Source organism: Bos grunniens, chromosome 13 (genome assembly GCF_055505025.1).
Source record: "Bos grunniens cultivar Pamir isolate PY7600 chromosome 13, Bosgru_T2T1.0, whole genome shotgun sequence".
Lineage (NCBI taxonomy): Eukaryota > Metazoa > Chordata > Mammalia > Artiodactyla > Bovidae > Bos > Bos grunniens.
In genome coordinates, this window is record NC_141177.1 from 6,616,890 (window position 1) to 6,630,240 (window position 13,351).

At 54.4% G+C, this 13,351-nt stretch overlaps 1 protein-coding gene across 2 annotated transcripts in view; it reads left to right on the top strand.

Annotated features, from left to right (window-relative positions):
- The window catches only part of PREX1 (phosphatidylinositol-3,4,5-trisphosphate dependent Rac exchange factor 1), a 181,278-nt gene extending 171,412 nt beyond the window's left edge, over positions 1 to 9,866 (top strand). For both annotated transcript variants that reach the window (XM_086330807.1, XM_086330806.1), the window contains 8 exons: positions 235 to 334; positions 2,395 to 2,538; positions 2,632 to 2,746; positions 4,178 to 4,244; positions 5,290 to 5,462; positions 5,971 to 6,073; positions 6,325 to 6,392; positions 8,128 to 9,866. In XM_086330807.1, coding sequence (XP_086186933.1) covers positions 235 to 334; positions 2,395 to 2,538; positions 2,632 to 2,746; positions 4,178 to 4,244; positions 5,290 to 5,462; positions 5,971 to 6,073; positions 6,325 to 6,392; positions 8,128 to 8,170 — 813 coding nt within the window. In that variant the 3' untranslated portion in view covers positions 8,171 to 9,866. The remainder of the gene's footprint in view (positions 1 to 234; positions 335 to 2,394; positions 2,539 to 2,631; positions 2,747 to 4,177; positions 4,245 to 5,289; positions 5,463 to 5,970; positions 6,074 to 6,324; positions 6,393 to 8,127) is intronic.
- Positions 9,867 to 13,351: the final 3,485 nt, after the last annotated feature.

The window sequence follows — 13,351 nt, forward strand, 5'->3', positions numbered from 1 at the left end:
GGAAAGAGAGCCACCCGGCACGTTAGAGCAGAGGTGGGCTCTGACCTGGAAGAGGTGGGACAGGCCTGGAGTGAATGTGATCTCCTCTCCAGCTCTGGAGAGCCCTGCACAGGACCTCCTGCCTGGAAGGGCCACAGCCTGGTGTGTCAACCGGAGTTGAATCGCAGCATCTTGAAATAAAACCCGGGGCAGGGGTGGGGTCTGAAACTCCTCCACCCTGTCTTCCTCCTGCAGAAGGAGGAACGGACCATGCTGGAAGACATCTGGGTGACCCTCTCGGAGCTGGACAACGTCACTTTCTCCTTCAAGCAGCTGGATGAGAACTGTGTGGCCAGTGAGTGATTCCTCCCACCCCCACTGAGAGAGTCGGGGTTCTGGGGTGGAAGGGGCTGCTCTGGGGTCACCCTGCCCCTCCCTCTGCCACCAGGCCAGCTGCCTAGGGTTGACCTGGGACCCAGTGCTTTCAAACCGCCTGCTCCCAACATATGTGGGAGAAGGGGGTCTCGTTTCATATAAGCCCAGCCATCTCCAACAGCACTTAGGAGGGAAGAACAGCCAGGACCCAGTTCTTAATGAAAACTCCCAGAGATAACCTTCTTTGGAATGAAGATGTGTTAAGATTTTCTAAGAACTTAACACCATAATTTTCTTCTTTCCTTTCGTTCTCCCTCCCTCCCCCCATCTTTCTGCTTGCCCACACACTCATCCATTTATTAATCTACTCATCCATCCACCCATCTATCTATCCATGTATTCATTCACCCACCCATCCCTCTACCTCCCTCTACCCATTTACCCCATCCATCCACCATCCCATCCATCCACCCCCTCATCCATCCATCCACATCCCTATAATTACGAGCACATCCTGTGTGTAAGGCTCAGTTTTAGGTTCTGGGGCTGCAGTGGAGAGAGACGTGGCCATGGTTTCTGCCCTCCTGGAGCTCACAGTCTAGCCCAGTCTCAGCCCTGACTGCACTGGGATACCCCGGGGAGCTTTTCAGATACTGAGGCTTGGTCCTACTCCTGGCCCTGGAAATTTGGATTCAGTCTGTGGGATGAATCCTGGACATTGGGATTCTAGATAAGTTTTCCAGGAAACTTAAATGTACAGCCAGGACTGAGAACCGCCGGGGTCAGTTCTAGAGCCATGGTTCTCTGTGATCCCTGGACCAGCACCTGGAGGACTGTTAGAAAAACTAATTCTGGGCCCCATCCAGGACTTCCTGAATCCAAAACCGGAAGTAGAGCCTAGAAATCTGTGATAATAAGTTCTCCTGGTGATTTTGAAGCTAGTTTGAAGACCTGGACACAAAGTTGAGCTGACTCTGTGAGCTAGTGGAGGACAAAGGAGCCTGGTGTGGGGTCACAGAGAGCTGGACATGACTTAGCAACTGAACGCAGCAGCAAAGTTTGAGAACCACTGGTCCTTTTTTTTTTAATTGTTGTTTTTTATCACCTCCCTGAGGATCCTATTTAGACAATTTTTTGCTGATCGCCACACACCCCCATGGGGCTTCCCTGGTGGCTCAGACAGTAAAGAGTCTGCCTGCAGTGCGGGAGACCCAGGTTCCATCCCTGGGTCGGGAAGATCCCCTGGAGAAGGGAATAGCAACCCACTCTAGTATTCTTGTCTGGAAAATCCCATGGATGGAGGAGCCTGGCAGGCTACAGTCCACGGAGTCGCAAAGAATTGGACATGACTGAGCGACTTCACTCACACACCCCTATGAAGTTTTAGTATGATGGATAAACTATATATCCGTTTAGGTATTGTATGTATGTCTGTGCTTTGTACATGAAAAGGGTAATGTCTTTTTTGCCTTCCCCATAAGAACCAGTTTTCACCTCCTTAGAGGCAATAGCACCCTGTTGAGAATATGTGGACTGGAGTCTAGTTGGACAGTGAGTTTTGTTTCGGGTGCCTGTTGGAATTGGTTGACAGTGGCTGCCTGTCTAGAGGCCAAGTTGGGCTCAGAGAGAATCACCGATTGATTAGTGATGTCTGCACAGACATGGGATGGGGTGCCAGTGCCACCTGGCCGCGTGCTCTTCCCTATGGGTGTAAGCAAGATACAGGTGCTGTTTGAAGGCAGCTTCTGCCCGGTGGAGGCCCGGGGCTACCGGGCGAGGGTGCAAGGAACCTTGGTGAGGCTCTGAAGACAAACGTGGACGACTCCCCAGCTGGACAGAATCAGTGTCAGGTTTAAGAATTAAGCAGTGGAAACAGACCTGTTGAGGGAGGGGAAAAGGAAGGTCAGAGGCTGCTCCTCTGAGCGTGGGGCACCCCTGGACGGGAGGGCAGGGAGGCCTGTAGCCGCGGCTCTGAGGTCTGAAGGAGGGCCTGAAGCTGCCCTTACAGCTGTGTCCCTGGCCCACCATGTCCCCCCACAGATACCAATGTCTTCTACCACATCGAGGGCAGCCGGCAGGCACTGAAGGTCGTCCTCTACCTGGACAGCTACCACTTCTCCAAGCTGCCCTCCCGCCTGGAGAGCGGGGCCAGCCTGAGGCTCCACACTGTGCTCTTCACGAAAGGTGAGCTGCGGAGACGGGCCGTGGGGGCCCACGGGGAATGGCTGTGTCCGCTGGGAGCCAAGCACCTGCCTCGCCCATCTTCTCCCTTCACAGCTCTGGAGAACATGGAGGTCTCGCCTCCTCCAGGCAGCCAGGCTGTGGAAGATTTGCAGCAGGAGATCAATGCCCAGTCTCTGGAGAAGGTTCAGCAGTATTACCGCAAACTCAGGTACCTGCATGGGCCTCGCGCTGGGGCCAGGATCCTGGACACTGTCACCTGGAGGGGGCCTTTGCGTGGAAGGCACCAGAGAGCCCCCAGTGCCTGGGCGGGCAAAGTGCCGTTTCTTGAGCACCTACTGGGTGTCAGTCCCTCTGCCTACACGAGCTCCTCAGATTCTCACAGTAGTTACCTTTCTAACCCATTTTACAGATGAGGGAAACTGAGGCCCAGGGAGCACACCCAAGGGATGCAGCTAGACACTGGCTGAGCTGAGCTTTGAACTGGGTCTGCTTGGCTTCGTAGCAGGTCCTGCCAGCTGGGAGGAGATGCCTGTTTCATTCTGCATGGGGGAGGGAGCTGTGATGGGGGGCCCTAGGATCCTTGAGCCTGTGAGTGAGGGGTGTGACCCCAGGGCCTTGGCCCTGCTCAGAGGAGACGCCCGCCAAGGAGAAGAGGAGAGTAGGGGTCACATTCACCAGGAGGAAGCCTTGGGCCCAAGGAAGGAGCCCCACTCCTGCTGCCCTGACTCTGGCCCCTTCCTCCTTCCGCGTCACCTTCTCCCGCCATGAAGAAGGTGGGCTGAGAAGCAGGACACCAGGGTGTCAGGGTGTGGTAAGCGGGCCTAGCCCAGCTTTACCATTCGGAAATGGGAGAATGATACTTTCATTTGTCTGTGCAGGGAGAACAGTCACCTCTGTTATTACATCTGGCATCTCTTTGGATCGATCAGTGCCATCGGTCTGTTCTCTGCCGTTTGCTGAATATTTAAAATATGGTCTCTGTGATCTGCATTCATCCCTTCCTTCAGCACCTGTCAGTTGAAACCTTCTGTGGGCCAGGCTCTGTTCTGGGTGCTTGCTTAGGAGTCAGCAGTGACTGCACAAAGCCTGTTCTTGATGGAGTGTAGATTCTAGAGCAGCCATGGCCCCTGGACCCCACCACCCCGTTTTGTCAATAAAGTTTTATTAGCACACAGCCATGTTCATCCCTGTATGTATCGTCTATGGCTTCTTTTGTGCTGCAACAGCAGAGCTGCATAGCATCTCTAGAGAGACAGACTGGTCCACACAGCTTAAAATGTCAACTATTTGGCTGAGTGCTATTCTAGAAGGGGAGATGAGCAATAAACCAGTAAACGAGCAGTGTCACATGTCAAGTGATGGTGGTGTCAGAGGAGAGACGCACCAGCACGGGAGAGAGAGTGGGGTGCTGATTCAGATGGGCAGTCGGGGGAGGGGGCATTTGAGGACCCTTCCTGCTTCCTCCTGGGCTGTTGGAGGAACAGGTGACTGTGGGCATGGAGAGCTGTGTCAGCCACTCTCCCTGATTCGTTTCGTTGAGTTGTTGGGAGACAAAGAGGCTGTGGTGGGGCAGGGGCGGGAGAAGGGGATGGGATGGGGGGTGTGGTGGCCCCAGCCTCACACTTCTCATCTCTTTCAGGGCATTTTACCTGGAACGGTCTAACCTGCCCACGGACGCCAGCACCACGGCGGTGAAGATAGACCAGGTGTGCCCTCTCTCCCCTCACCTGCCGTGGAATCTGGGCAGGGCCGGGGGTTTGCCGGGTTGGACAGTGACCAGGGTGACAGCCAGAATGCTGGCTGGGACACTGCCTCTGCAGTCCCTTCTCCAGGACGTCTCCTGGGGTCCCCAGCACCCTCCCCATTCTAGAAATTCCAATTTCTCCCTGACCCGCTTTAGAATTCCTTAGATGATGTGTTCTCCCTGGCACCCACTCCTTGCAGCATCATTCTGGGGCTAGAGCCCCACGCCGGATATGGCCATGCAGTGTTCTTTTTGTTTGTTTCCTATTTGTTGCCAGCATTTAAAAGTCAGAAGATTTCCCATAAAACAGAGGCTTCTGGCCTATCCTGAGTAATGGAAAGATCTGGCTGTTCCAGCCACGCTCCTGTGTGTCACACTCGGCCGTCTAGGGGCTGTTCCCCCCCCAACCCCTGACCCACCCCATCCCCTGCGTGCTCCAGGCCTTTCTCCTTCTGCCCAGGCACTACTGGGCCTCAGTTCTGAGGGTACTATGGGGGCTCCTGGCCTCAGGCTGTGAGGCTGGGGCTCCAGGAGAAGGGGGGGGGGCACGGCCCTTTGGGGGTTTGTAGTCTGCTGGCAGAGTCTTAAGATGACACAGAAAGCCTTGGCCAGAGTTCTGTGCCTGCATTGGCAATGCCCGACAAGCCGGGGAGCAGGGGGTGGAGAGTGGGGGTACTGACTGTTCCCGGGGGGAGAGGCTGCCGTTTAGAGAGGACGGGGATGGGGAGAGGCTGCCGTTTAGAGAGGACGGGGAGGGGCGCTGGCTCTTGGCTTCACCTGTGCAGGTGAAGAGAATTTGATGGGAGGATAAGGCCTGAACCATACTGCGCGTGCCGAATGCCAGCTTGTGGGGCAGCCGCAGGGGTCGTGGAAGAATTCTGGCTCAGTCACCCGGTGACAGAGTGGGGAAGACAGCTGCTGTGATGGAGCTTGATCGGAGGTGAAGACTGGGGCAGAAGGCCGGGTGGGGGGCCTCCTTTGACCTTCCCGGCGTGTGCACCTCGCAGCTGATTCGCCCCATCAACGCCCTGGACGAGCTCTGCCGCCTCATGAAGTCCTTGGTCCACCCCAAGCCTGGTGCTGCCGGGAGCCTGGGCGCCGGCCTCATCCCCATCTCCTCCGAGCTCTGCTACCGCCTGGGGGCCTGCCAGATCGCCATGTGCGCCACCGGCATGCAGAGGTGCGCGGATGCACAGTCGGCGGAGGGGGAGTGGCCGGACGTCTAGGCGGGTGGGGCCCCAGCGTGGGGTGAAGGAGGGCGTGGCCGGGAGGGGGCTGGGCGTGCCTCTGCGGGTTGGGGCCCCAAGATGGGAGATGAGGCCTGTTTCGAAACCTGGTTTTTCCGCTCCCTGTTGAGCCCAGACAAGGCCATGGCCCACTCTCGGCCTCAGTTTGTCCTCTGTGAGATGGGACCTCAGGGGAAGGTGGTCCTGGGAGAGCTGCCGAACTTCCCAGCCCCCTGACTCTGGTTGGCGTGACCGAGCGGCTGAGCCGTCTGGTTCTGCTGGAGCATCCATAGAACACGGGCAAGAATGGGCGCCCGTCTTGGTTGGAGCCGGGCTAGACCACTCTCTCGCTTCTGTCCGTTGTCCCTGCTGCTCCGATCGGGGTTTTGGGTGCTGTGTGGGGGGCAGGACGTCGCCCACGTCTCACGTGCTGCCCCCCCACCCCTTGCCACCCCACTGCAGGAGCACCCTGAGCCTCTCCCTGGAGCAGGCGGCCATCCTGGCGCGGAGCCACGGGCTGCTGCCCAAGTGCATCATGCAGGCCACAGACATCATGCGGAAGCAGGTAAGGTGCCTAGGCCCCAGGGCCCTGTCAGACTGCAGGGGAGGTGCCCAGGCCTGGGCGTGGTGGGTTCACAGCCCAGGTGGGATGAGGGGCCACCTGGGGATGGGGCTGATGACCGTGTCCCCTCTGGAGGGGCTGCAGATCTTAGCTTCTGGGGATCTCCCAGTCACCCCACCCACACCCACACACCTCCTCAAGCGCCCTGCGCTCCACGAAGAGACAGCTGGGCCCTCACTGTTCTCTCTTTCCAGGGCCCCAGGGTGGAGATTTTGGCCAAAAACCTCCGGGTCAAGGACCAGGTGCCCCAGGGCGCCCCGCGGTGAGTGGCTGTTCCCCTCCACCCCTTCCCTCTGCTCCCTTCCTTGGGGTTGGCCTCACCGCAGACAGATGCCCTGGCATTCAGATGGGTCCTCCCCTCTCATTTATGGGATCCCCTACTTTGGGAAATGGCAAATAGGACTTAGTCTGTTACCTCCCAGGGCTCCCACTTTGGCTGGGAAAGTGAGGCCGGTCCCAAGTGAAGTGTGGGGCAACTATCTGTGTGCCCCACCCCCCGCCAAACTTGCTCACCCAGTGCTGCTTCTCTGCTGCCCTCAAAGCCCTCAGCCCACCTGCTTCTTCCTGTCCTCATGGCCTCGTCGTCTCCGAGTCAGTGTCAGACCTTCTCATAGCACTGTGCGCAGCCCCCTGTCCTAGGAATAATTCATTTTAGTGCGTTTTCTTTCTCCATCCACACTGTCCTGATTTGCTTTTGACATCGGCCCACACTTTTTAAATAACTTTTTATTTTGAAATAGTTTGACCACAAGAAGTTAGAAAAATAGTACGGAGTTTTCAGGGGTCCTTCATGGAGCAATGCCCCGCCCCCCCCACCAGGATAATGTCTCATGTAACCACAGGACATTGTCAAGACTTGGGAAACGGTGTTGGAGCAATACAAGAACTCATACAGATCTTACATGTGTTCCAGTAGCTTTTGCGTACACTCTTGGCCCATGTTGCTTTTAAATACTTTTCAAAAATTTATTTCTTTATTTTTTATGAGTTTGGCTGTCCTGGGTCTTGGTTGCCGCGTGTGGAATCCTCATCATGGTAGGCAGGATCTTTAGCTGTGGCGTGCGAGATCCTTACTTGTGTGTTCCTAGTTGCGGTGTGTGGGATCTGGTTCCCCTACTAGGGCTGAACCTGGGCCCCCTGCATTGGGAGTGTGGAGTTCCAGCCACTGGACCACCAGGGAAGTCCCTTAAATGCTTTTCTATGTCACTTCCCCTGCTCCAGGCACCATTCCCATCTCTTTACCTATGTTGACTTATTTGCTTAAACAACAACTCTGTGAGCAAGGTACTCGTGTTATCTGCCATGGGCAGTGGGGACAGTGAGGCCCAGAGAGGTTAAGTATCTTGTCCGAGGTCACACAGCTAACACACAGAATCAGAGCTGCCCTTCTGAACCCAGACCATCCCCTTCCTGACCCCTGTGCCTTCCTGCTTCCCTGTCTTGTCTGTGTCTCTGTGGCCATCTCCTGTCTGGTCCCCCTGCCATCCTTCTCGCACGGCATATATGCTCTCTCCTGCTTGAAACCTCTTAGTGACTCCTTCTTACTTGAAGGTGGGGCTCAGAATCCTCCCAGTGCAGAAAGAAAGCCAAGGCAGGTCTGCACGTGCTGCAGGGAGAAGCCCCCAAGATGTATTAAATGAAAAACTCCAGGGGCAGAGTGCTGGGTCTACTTGGCCACCATTAGTGTGGAAAAATGCACAGATACCCACACGTATAATCACACACCCACATGCGTATCTTGACACACACGGGTGCACGTGTTTGCATTGTATGTGTAAACCCCTTGCCAGTCTGGAGGGAGCAAGACTGCTGAGGGGCGGGGACTGGCCTGCTGGAGCAGAGTGTGGGCGACCTCAGTAATTTTTTACTCTGCATCTTTTTACACCTGCTGAGTTTTGCTTTCTGGGCATGATTGCACGTTCACATAAATCACATGTTGCGACGATAATAATAACGGGCCGTGGCCGCCCCTCATCCTCTTCACCTCCATCCACCAGGCTCTACCGCCTCTGCCAGCCACCAGTGGATGGAGACCTCTAAACGCCGAGGTGCCTGATGCCCGGCTGCATCCTCTGGAGCTGGGGTTCACAAGGACACAGGGGGCCACGCGGCCTTCTCCAGAGCTGGCCCAAGGCCTCCACTCCGCCTGCCTCGAGATCTGCCCGGCCTCCTCCATCATGTCACCTCCTGGGAGGATAAACGGTGCCCTGACTCGTGGATGAACTGGAGATTGGCCCTGGCCCAGCACATTCTCCACACTTCTGCCAGAAGCCAGAGGGGGTCCTGGGGACCCACAGAACTGATGGGTGCCTCCAGGGCCTAGGCTCCTGTCCAGAAGTCCCCAGGACACAGGGGAGATGTCAGGGGCGCTGCAGCTGGAGGCCCGTGGCCCCAACTCCCTCGGGATGACTCAACCTGCACTTTGGAAACCCCTGGTTTCCTTCTAAGCCCACATTCCAGGTGACCACACATGTCTCTTCCTCACCTTAGCTTCCAGATCCCCCTCTAACCCTGTACTAACCTCCCCAATGGACTCAGAAAAGCCAGACCTCTGCCAGGAAAGACAGAGGGACAGGGCACAACACTTATTACCAAGAGGATGGTTGAAAGCCACCCTGGCTTCCTCTATCAACGCCATTAGAACTGGAGCCATCAGCCCAGGGCACAAGATTTGCCCCACTTTATTTATATGGCGTGAACTCTCTATGGTTTATTTTGGGATTTTTATGTTGTCATTGGTTGTGTTGAGATTCCCACCTCACCCCGTCCCCCGCCCCACCGCCCCCCAGGTTGTGTGAGTATATATTTGCGTTTTAAATTTCAAAGAAAGCTATATTGTCTAACAGGGGACCAACATAAAGTAGTATTGACAACTTTTCCCAGTTCTACTAAAAAAAAGAAAAAAAAAACTAAATTATTGAAAATTCAAAAAATGTCAGTATTTCATCTTTTTAAGTATTAGGGTCTTAAGATCTTGCTTACAGGTATCAACTAGGGTTCCTTTCCCCACCCACCTTCAGTTCTCTAGCCGTTGGCCTGTATTAGGGTGAATCACTTTGTTCTTCGAATGACTGGCTCCAAGGGTTTCAGAGGTGGCTGGGCCAGGCCTGGGGGCTAGAGGCAGTTGAACCATCCACTGGAGAGGCAGTCCCACACCAGCGTCTGTCCTCTGTGGTAGAGGAGCTGCTGGCAAACCCTGAGTGGTGGCTTCTGTAATTTATTTTTTAATGTTAATCCAGAGCAAGGCAGCAGCAGGGCATTTGGGACTTCTCAGCCAGCCAGAGAGACAGGAAGCTACCCTGCCCACCAGGGCACAGGAACCTACACAGGATCTACCCCCTGTCCGGCCCCCTTCCCCACCCTCCCCACCCCTGGAGTTTGTCCCCTCCAGCTCCTGTCACCAGCAGGGACATGCCTTTCCAGCCTTGGCTGATGGGTGAAATCAGGTGTAGGTTTCCCTCTGCCCTGCAGGCTTGAAGCCGCATCAACATCTTGGCTCCCTGAATCCCCAGGAGTCACCTTCCCTCTCTTGCCACCCTGCATCAGATTGCAAGAGGTGAGCTTGTCGCTGGACAGAGGTGGCCTGATACAAATATAGGACCCCCATGGCAGAAAGGGAGAGGGTTCCCTGCGGACAAGGGCGTTGTGCACTGGTTTACTTTACAATGTACAGATCTTCTCATTCAATTCATGATAGATTTTTTTATTATTATTAAAAGTTGGTTTATAATACAAAGATCCTGATCTGTGGTGGGTTCCTTCAGGGGTGACCCTGGTGGCATTGGGGATGGTTGAGCCTGCACGTGTCATAGGCAGAGTAAGCAACGGCCGTGAAGATGGCGCGGAGGACGGTTCCATTGGTACCGTGAGTTACCGCACTGAACCTCAGTTTCCTCCTCTAAAATGAGGGTAGTATGTATATATTTTATGCAGGGGAGTGGTGAGGACTACCCGAGATCGCGCGGTGGGTCTGCATCTCAGATGGGCCAAGAAAATCACTGTCTTTATGTATGTGTATTTCGCCTTTGTTTTGGGTTCTGAGTACTCATTTCCGTGTGATGGTGGAAAAAAGGGACTATTTCTCTAGGCATTCCCTTGCCTCCTGCTGGTGTCCTGCCAGGACTCCCTGTCTCACGTGTGCCCGAGGATCAAGGTGGTCTGAGGGATGGGCCATCCTTCACCCCAACCGGCAAGGTCCATTCGGTCCGGAATCCCACGGGAGTGGAGCTCCAAATGCTCAACACATGGTTGGCTGGTTCCTGGCCAATCAGAATTCACACTGGCCACACACGGGCCAATCAGAACAGAGCCCTGCAGATATGGTACCTCACACTGGGTCCTGTGGTCTAGGTCCCAAGGCTGTCCACGGGTTCTCACCTGCCAAGGCCCTGAGCCATCTTTATGAAGCTGCCTGGGTCTGTCTGCCCAGGCAGAGAAATCTAATCCTCAGGCCTGAATTGTCTGCCCCATGCCTTTCCCCGTCTCCCTCCCTCCTCCCTACCCTGTTCCTTCCCTCCCCATCCCTCTCTCTTCCCTCCTTTCCCACACTTTGGAAAACACTGAGCTCTGTGAAAGGCTTCTTTGAGGGTGCCTTCCTCTTGAAGCCCTCACTCTCATGGGCGCGCTTGGGGCTTCCCTGAGTCCTGCCATTTTGGACGAGAGCCCCTTCTCTTTTCATCTCTTTTCCTTCCAAACTAGCTCTCAGAGCTTATTCTCTCCAGACCCAGGCTCTGGGTCTCTCCCGGAAAGAGCCTCGTGTCTTTCAATTACAGGTTTCGAAAGACTCAATAACGTTATAGATGAGAGTAGATCCTGGTGGGATTTGGGGCACAGTGATGGACTGATTACTTGAATTATCTGAAGCCTGTATTTGGATCCCGGGAAAATCACTCTAAGGGGAGAACCATCACCTCGATATATATTTGGGGTCAACAGGGAGGATTTGCTGCCTTCCTCCAGGCAGACACTTACAGGAAGCAGAAGTGTCTCCCTGTTTTGCACCCAGAGGGCATGCAGCAAGATGAGTGAGTTTTCCTGCAGTGAGGGACACGGGCAGCTTTGGTTTGGAACTGAGAATTAAGGTCTCTTCAGCCTTGAGCAAGTCACCTTCCTTCTCAGACAACAGAGCTGCATCAGCAAATGGGGTGGAAGCCTGGGGCTGTTTCTTGCTCTGGAAGGCCTTTCTCGGTACAAAGTGCAGCATCAAGGCCTGTTACAGAGAAGGGGTGTTTTGTAAATGACCAGACGTCTTGAACTGGCGGTGAGCAAGCTGAAACTTGGAAACTGATGTGGTTTTGTTTTCGTTTTCCTGATATTTTGAATTAGAAGCTCAAGAACCAGCAGCTTTCACTTCCAAATCCTGAATTTGGGTTTCTTTTGAAAATTCAGACGCTCTGGTCCCAGTGGCCCTTGTGGGACCATGTGTCCTGCCTGGTCACACATCACCTGAAGCTGAGGTATGGCCACTGCCTTTGGGCAAAGTCAGTTTTCCATCTCCCACCCGGCCTAACACACTCCTTTACCTGATTGCTCGTCTCTGGGATGGCCCTACCTGGGCGAGCTTGGCCAGTGCTGGCCTCCTGAATCTCCAGATCTTTGGCTCTGGAGTTGCCATGGCGATGTTGGCTGAGAGAGGAACTGGTGACCAAGAGTGGCTGCGCTGACCAACGGAGCATCGAGAGATGGGCGAGTCCCTGCAGCTGGTGAGTCTCTCGACCCCCGGTTCTCTGCTCTCCTGCTTCTCAGTTTATCCACCTGTCAAATGGTGCTGACTTAGACACAGTCCCTTGGTGTGGGCTATGTTGGGGGCCACTCGGAAAGCCAAAGGTGGTATGGAGTGTGTTGGCCACTTTGTGATTGTATCTAAATGTAACTGCTTCTCTATTTACCGTTCTTTGCCATCAGTGAAGCACCCCGAGAGCAGGAGTCACATCCATGGTATCTGCTCTGTCCCAGCTCTGGCCCAGTGCTGGGTGTCAGTGAACCACTGATAAACAACAAAAAAGAAGGCTCATCACTGTCAGAGCCAGCAGCCCATATCCTAGCTGCATGTGGCCAAAGCACATGCCTCTAACCACATGCTCTGCACCTGGCCTTGTTCTTGGACTGGGCTGGATTGTTGAGGACGGGGAGGGCCTGGGCTGAGACCTTTGAGGTCACACATCTTCAGACATCTGTACCTGGCAGGCTGCTGTACTTGCTGAGTGACCATCTCGTAACAAGTTACCATCTCAGTTTCCTTCTCTGAGAAATGGAGATATTTGCATCCAAATCTAACTTCCTGGGGATAGACGTGGTACCCCATCTGTCCAGCAGGTGGCGCTAGGGACCGTGTCCTGTCCAGAACCCCCAGGGCTTGAGTGTTGCCAGCTCCTGCCTGCCTGGCTTCCCACCCAAACACTTGTTCTGGGTGCACACTTTGGGACAGAGGCAGCGGTGGCTGCGACTGTCTGCAATATGGGTCCTATCCTCTGCCCTTCTGGTCTGGGCTTGGCCTGACTTGGTGTGGATATTTTCTCTTTTTCTTGGTCAAATTCCCCCCCCCCCCCTCTTTATTTCTGTCTCTTTCTTGATTATTTTGGTCTCTTTCCCATCGGTTTTCTTTCCTTCCTAGCTTTTTGTTTTTCTTTGTCCCATAATACATGTCTGTGAGCTAGACTGTTTATTTTTATATTTTCTCTTATGTTTTTCCTCCTGTCCTGTCTTTCTTCTCTTGCAATTGGATGTGTGAGAAGGATGTAAACTGTAAAACAGATGTTCATGAGGGCGTGATCAGGAACCTGAAATTATTAATAGTGATGTGCCCTCCGCCATGGCGGGGAGCCCTGACCACCAGGTGGAGCTGTGGACCAGGTCGTCCTGGCCAAACCTCTGAGGACAACTGCAAGGGCTTCTGTCTCAAGCCTCAAGCCTCCAGGGTTTTGGAACTTTGAGGAGAGGTGGATCACTGCTGAAAGCTGCCCCTCTCTGGGCACTAGTAACACCGCCCAGAGGACTGGGAGTGGACAGGGGAGGGCAGCAGGGCCCAAGTTGGGGTCCCCGGGTGTGCTGTGTGACCTTGGGCAAAGCCCTGTCCTCTGTGCATTGATTCTGTCACCTATATTTGGGAGAACTCAGTTCCTCAGAAAGGACTGCTGATCTTCTAGAAGCCTCTCCTAGACTTCTCTGGAGGACCAATAGCAACGTTCAGAATCTCTCACGTGTTGATCTCTCAGCACTTTG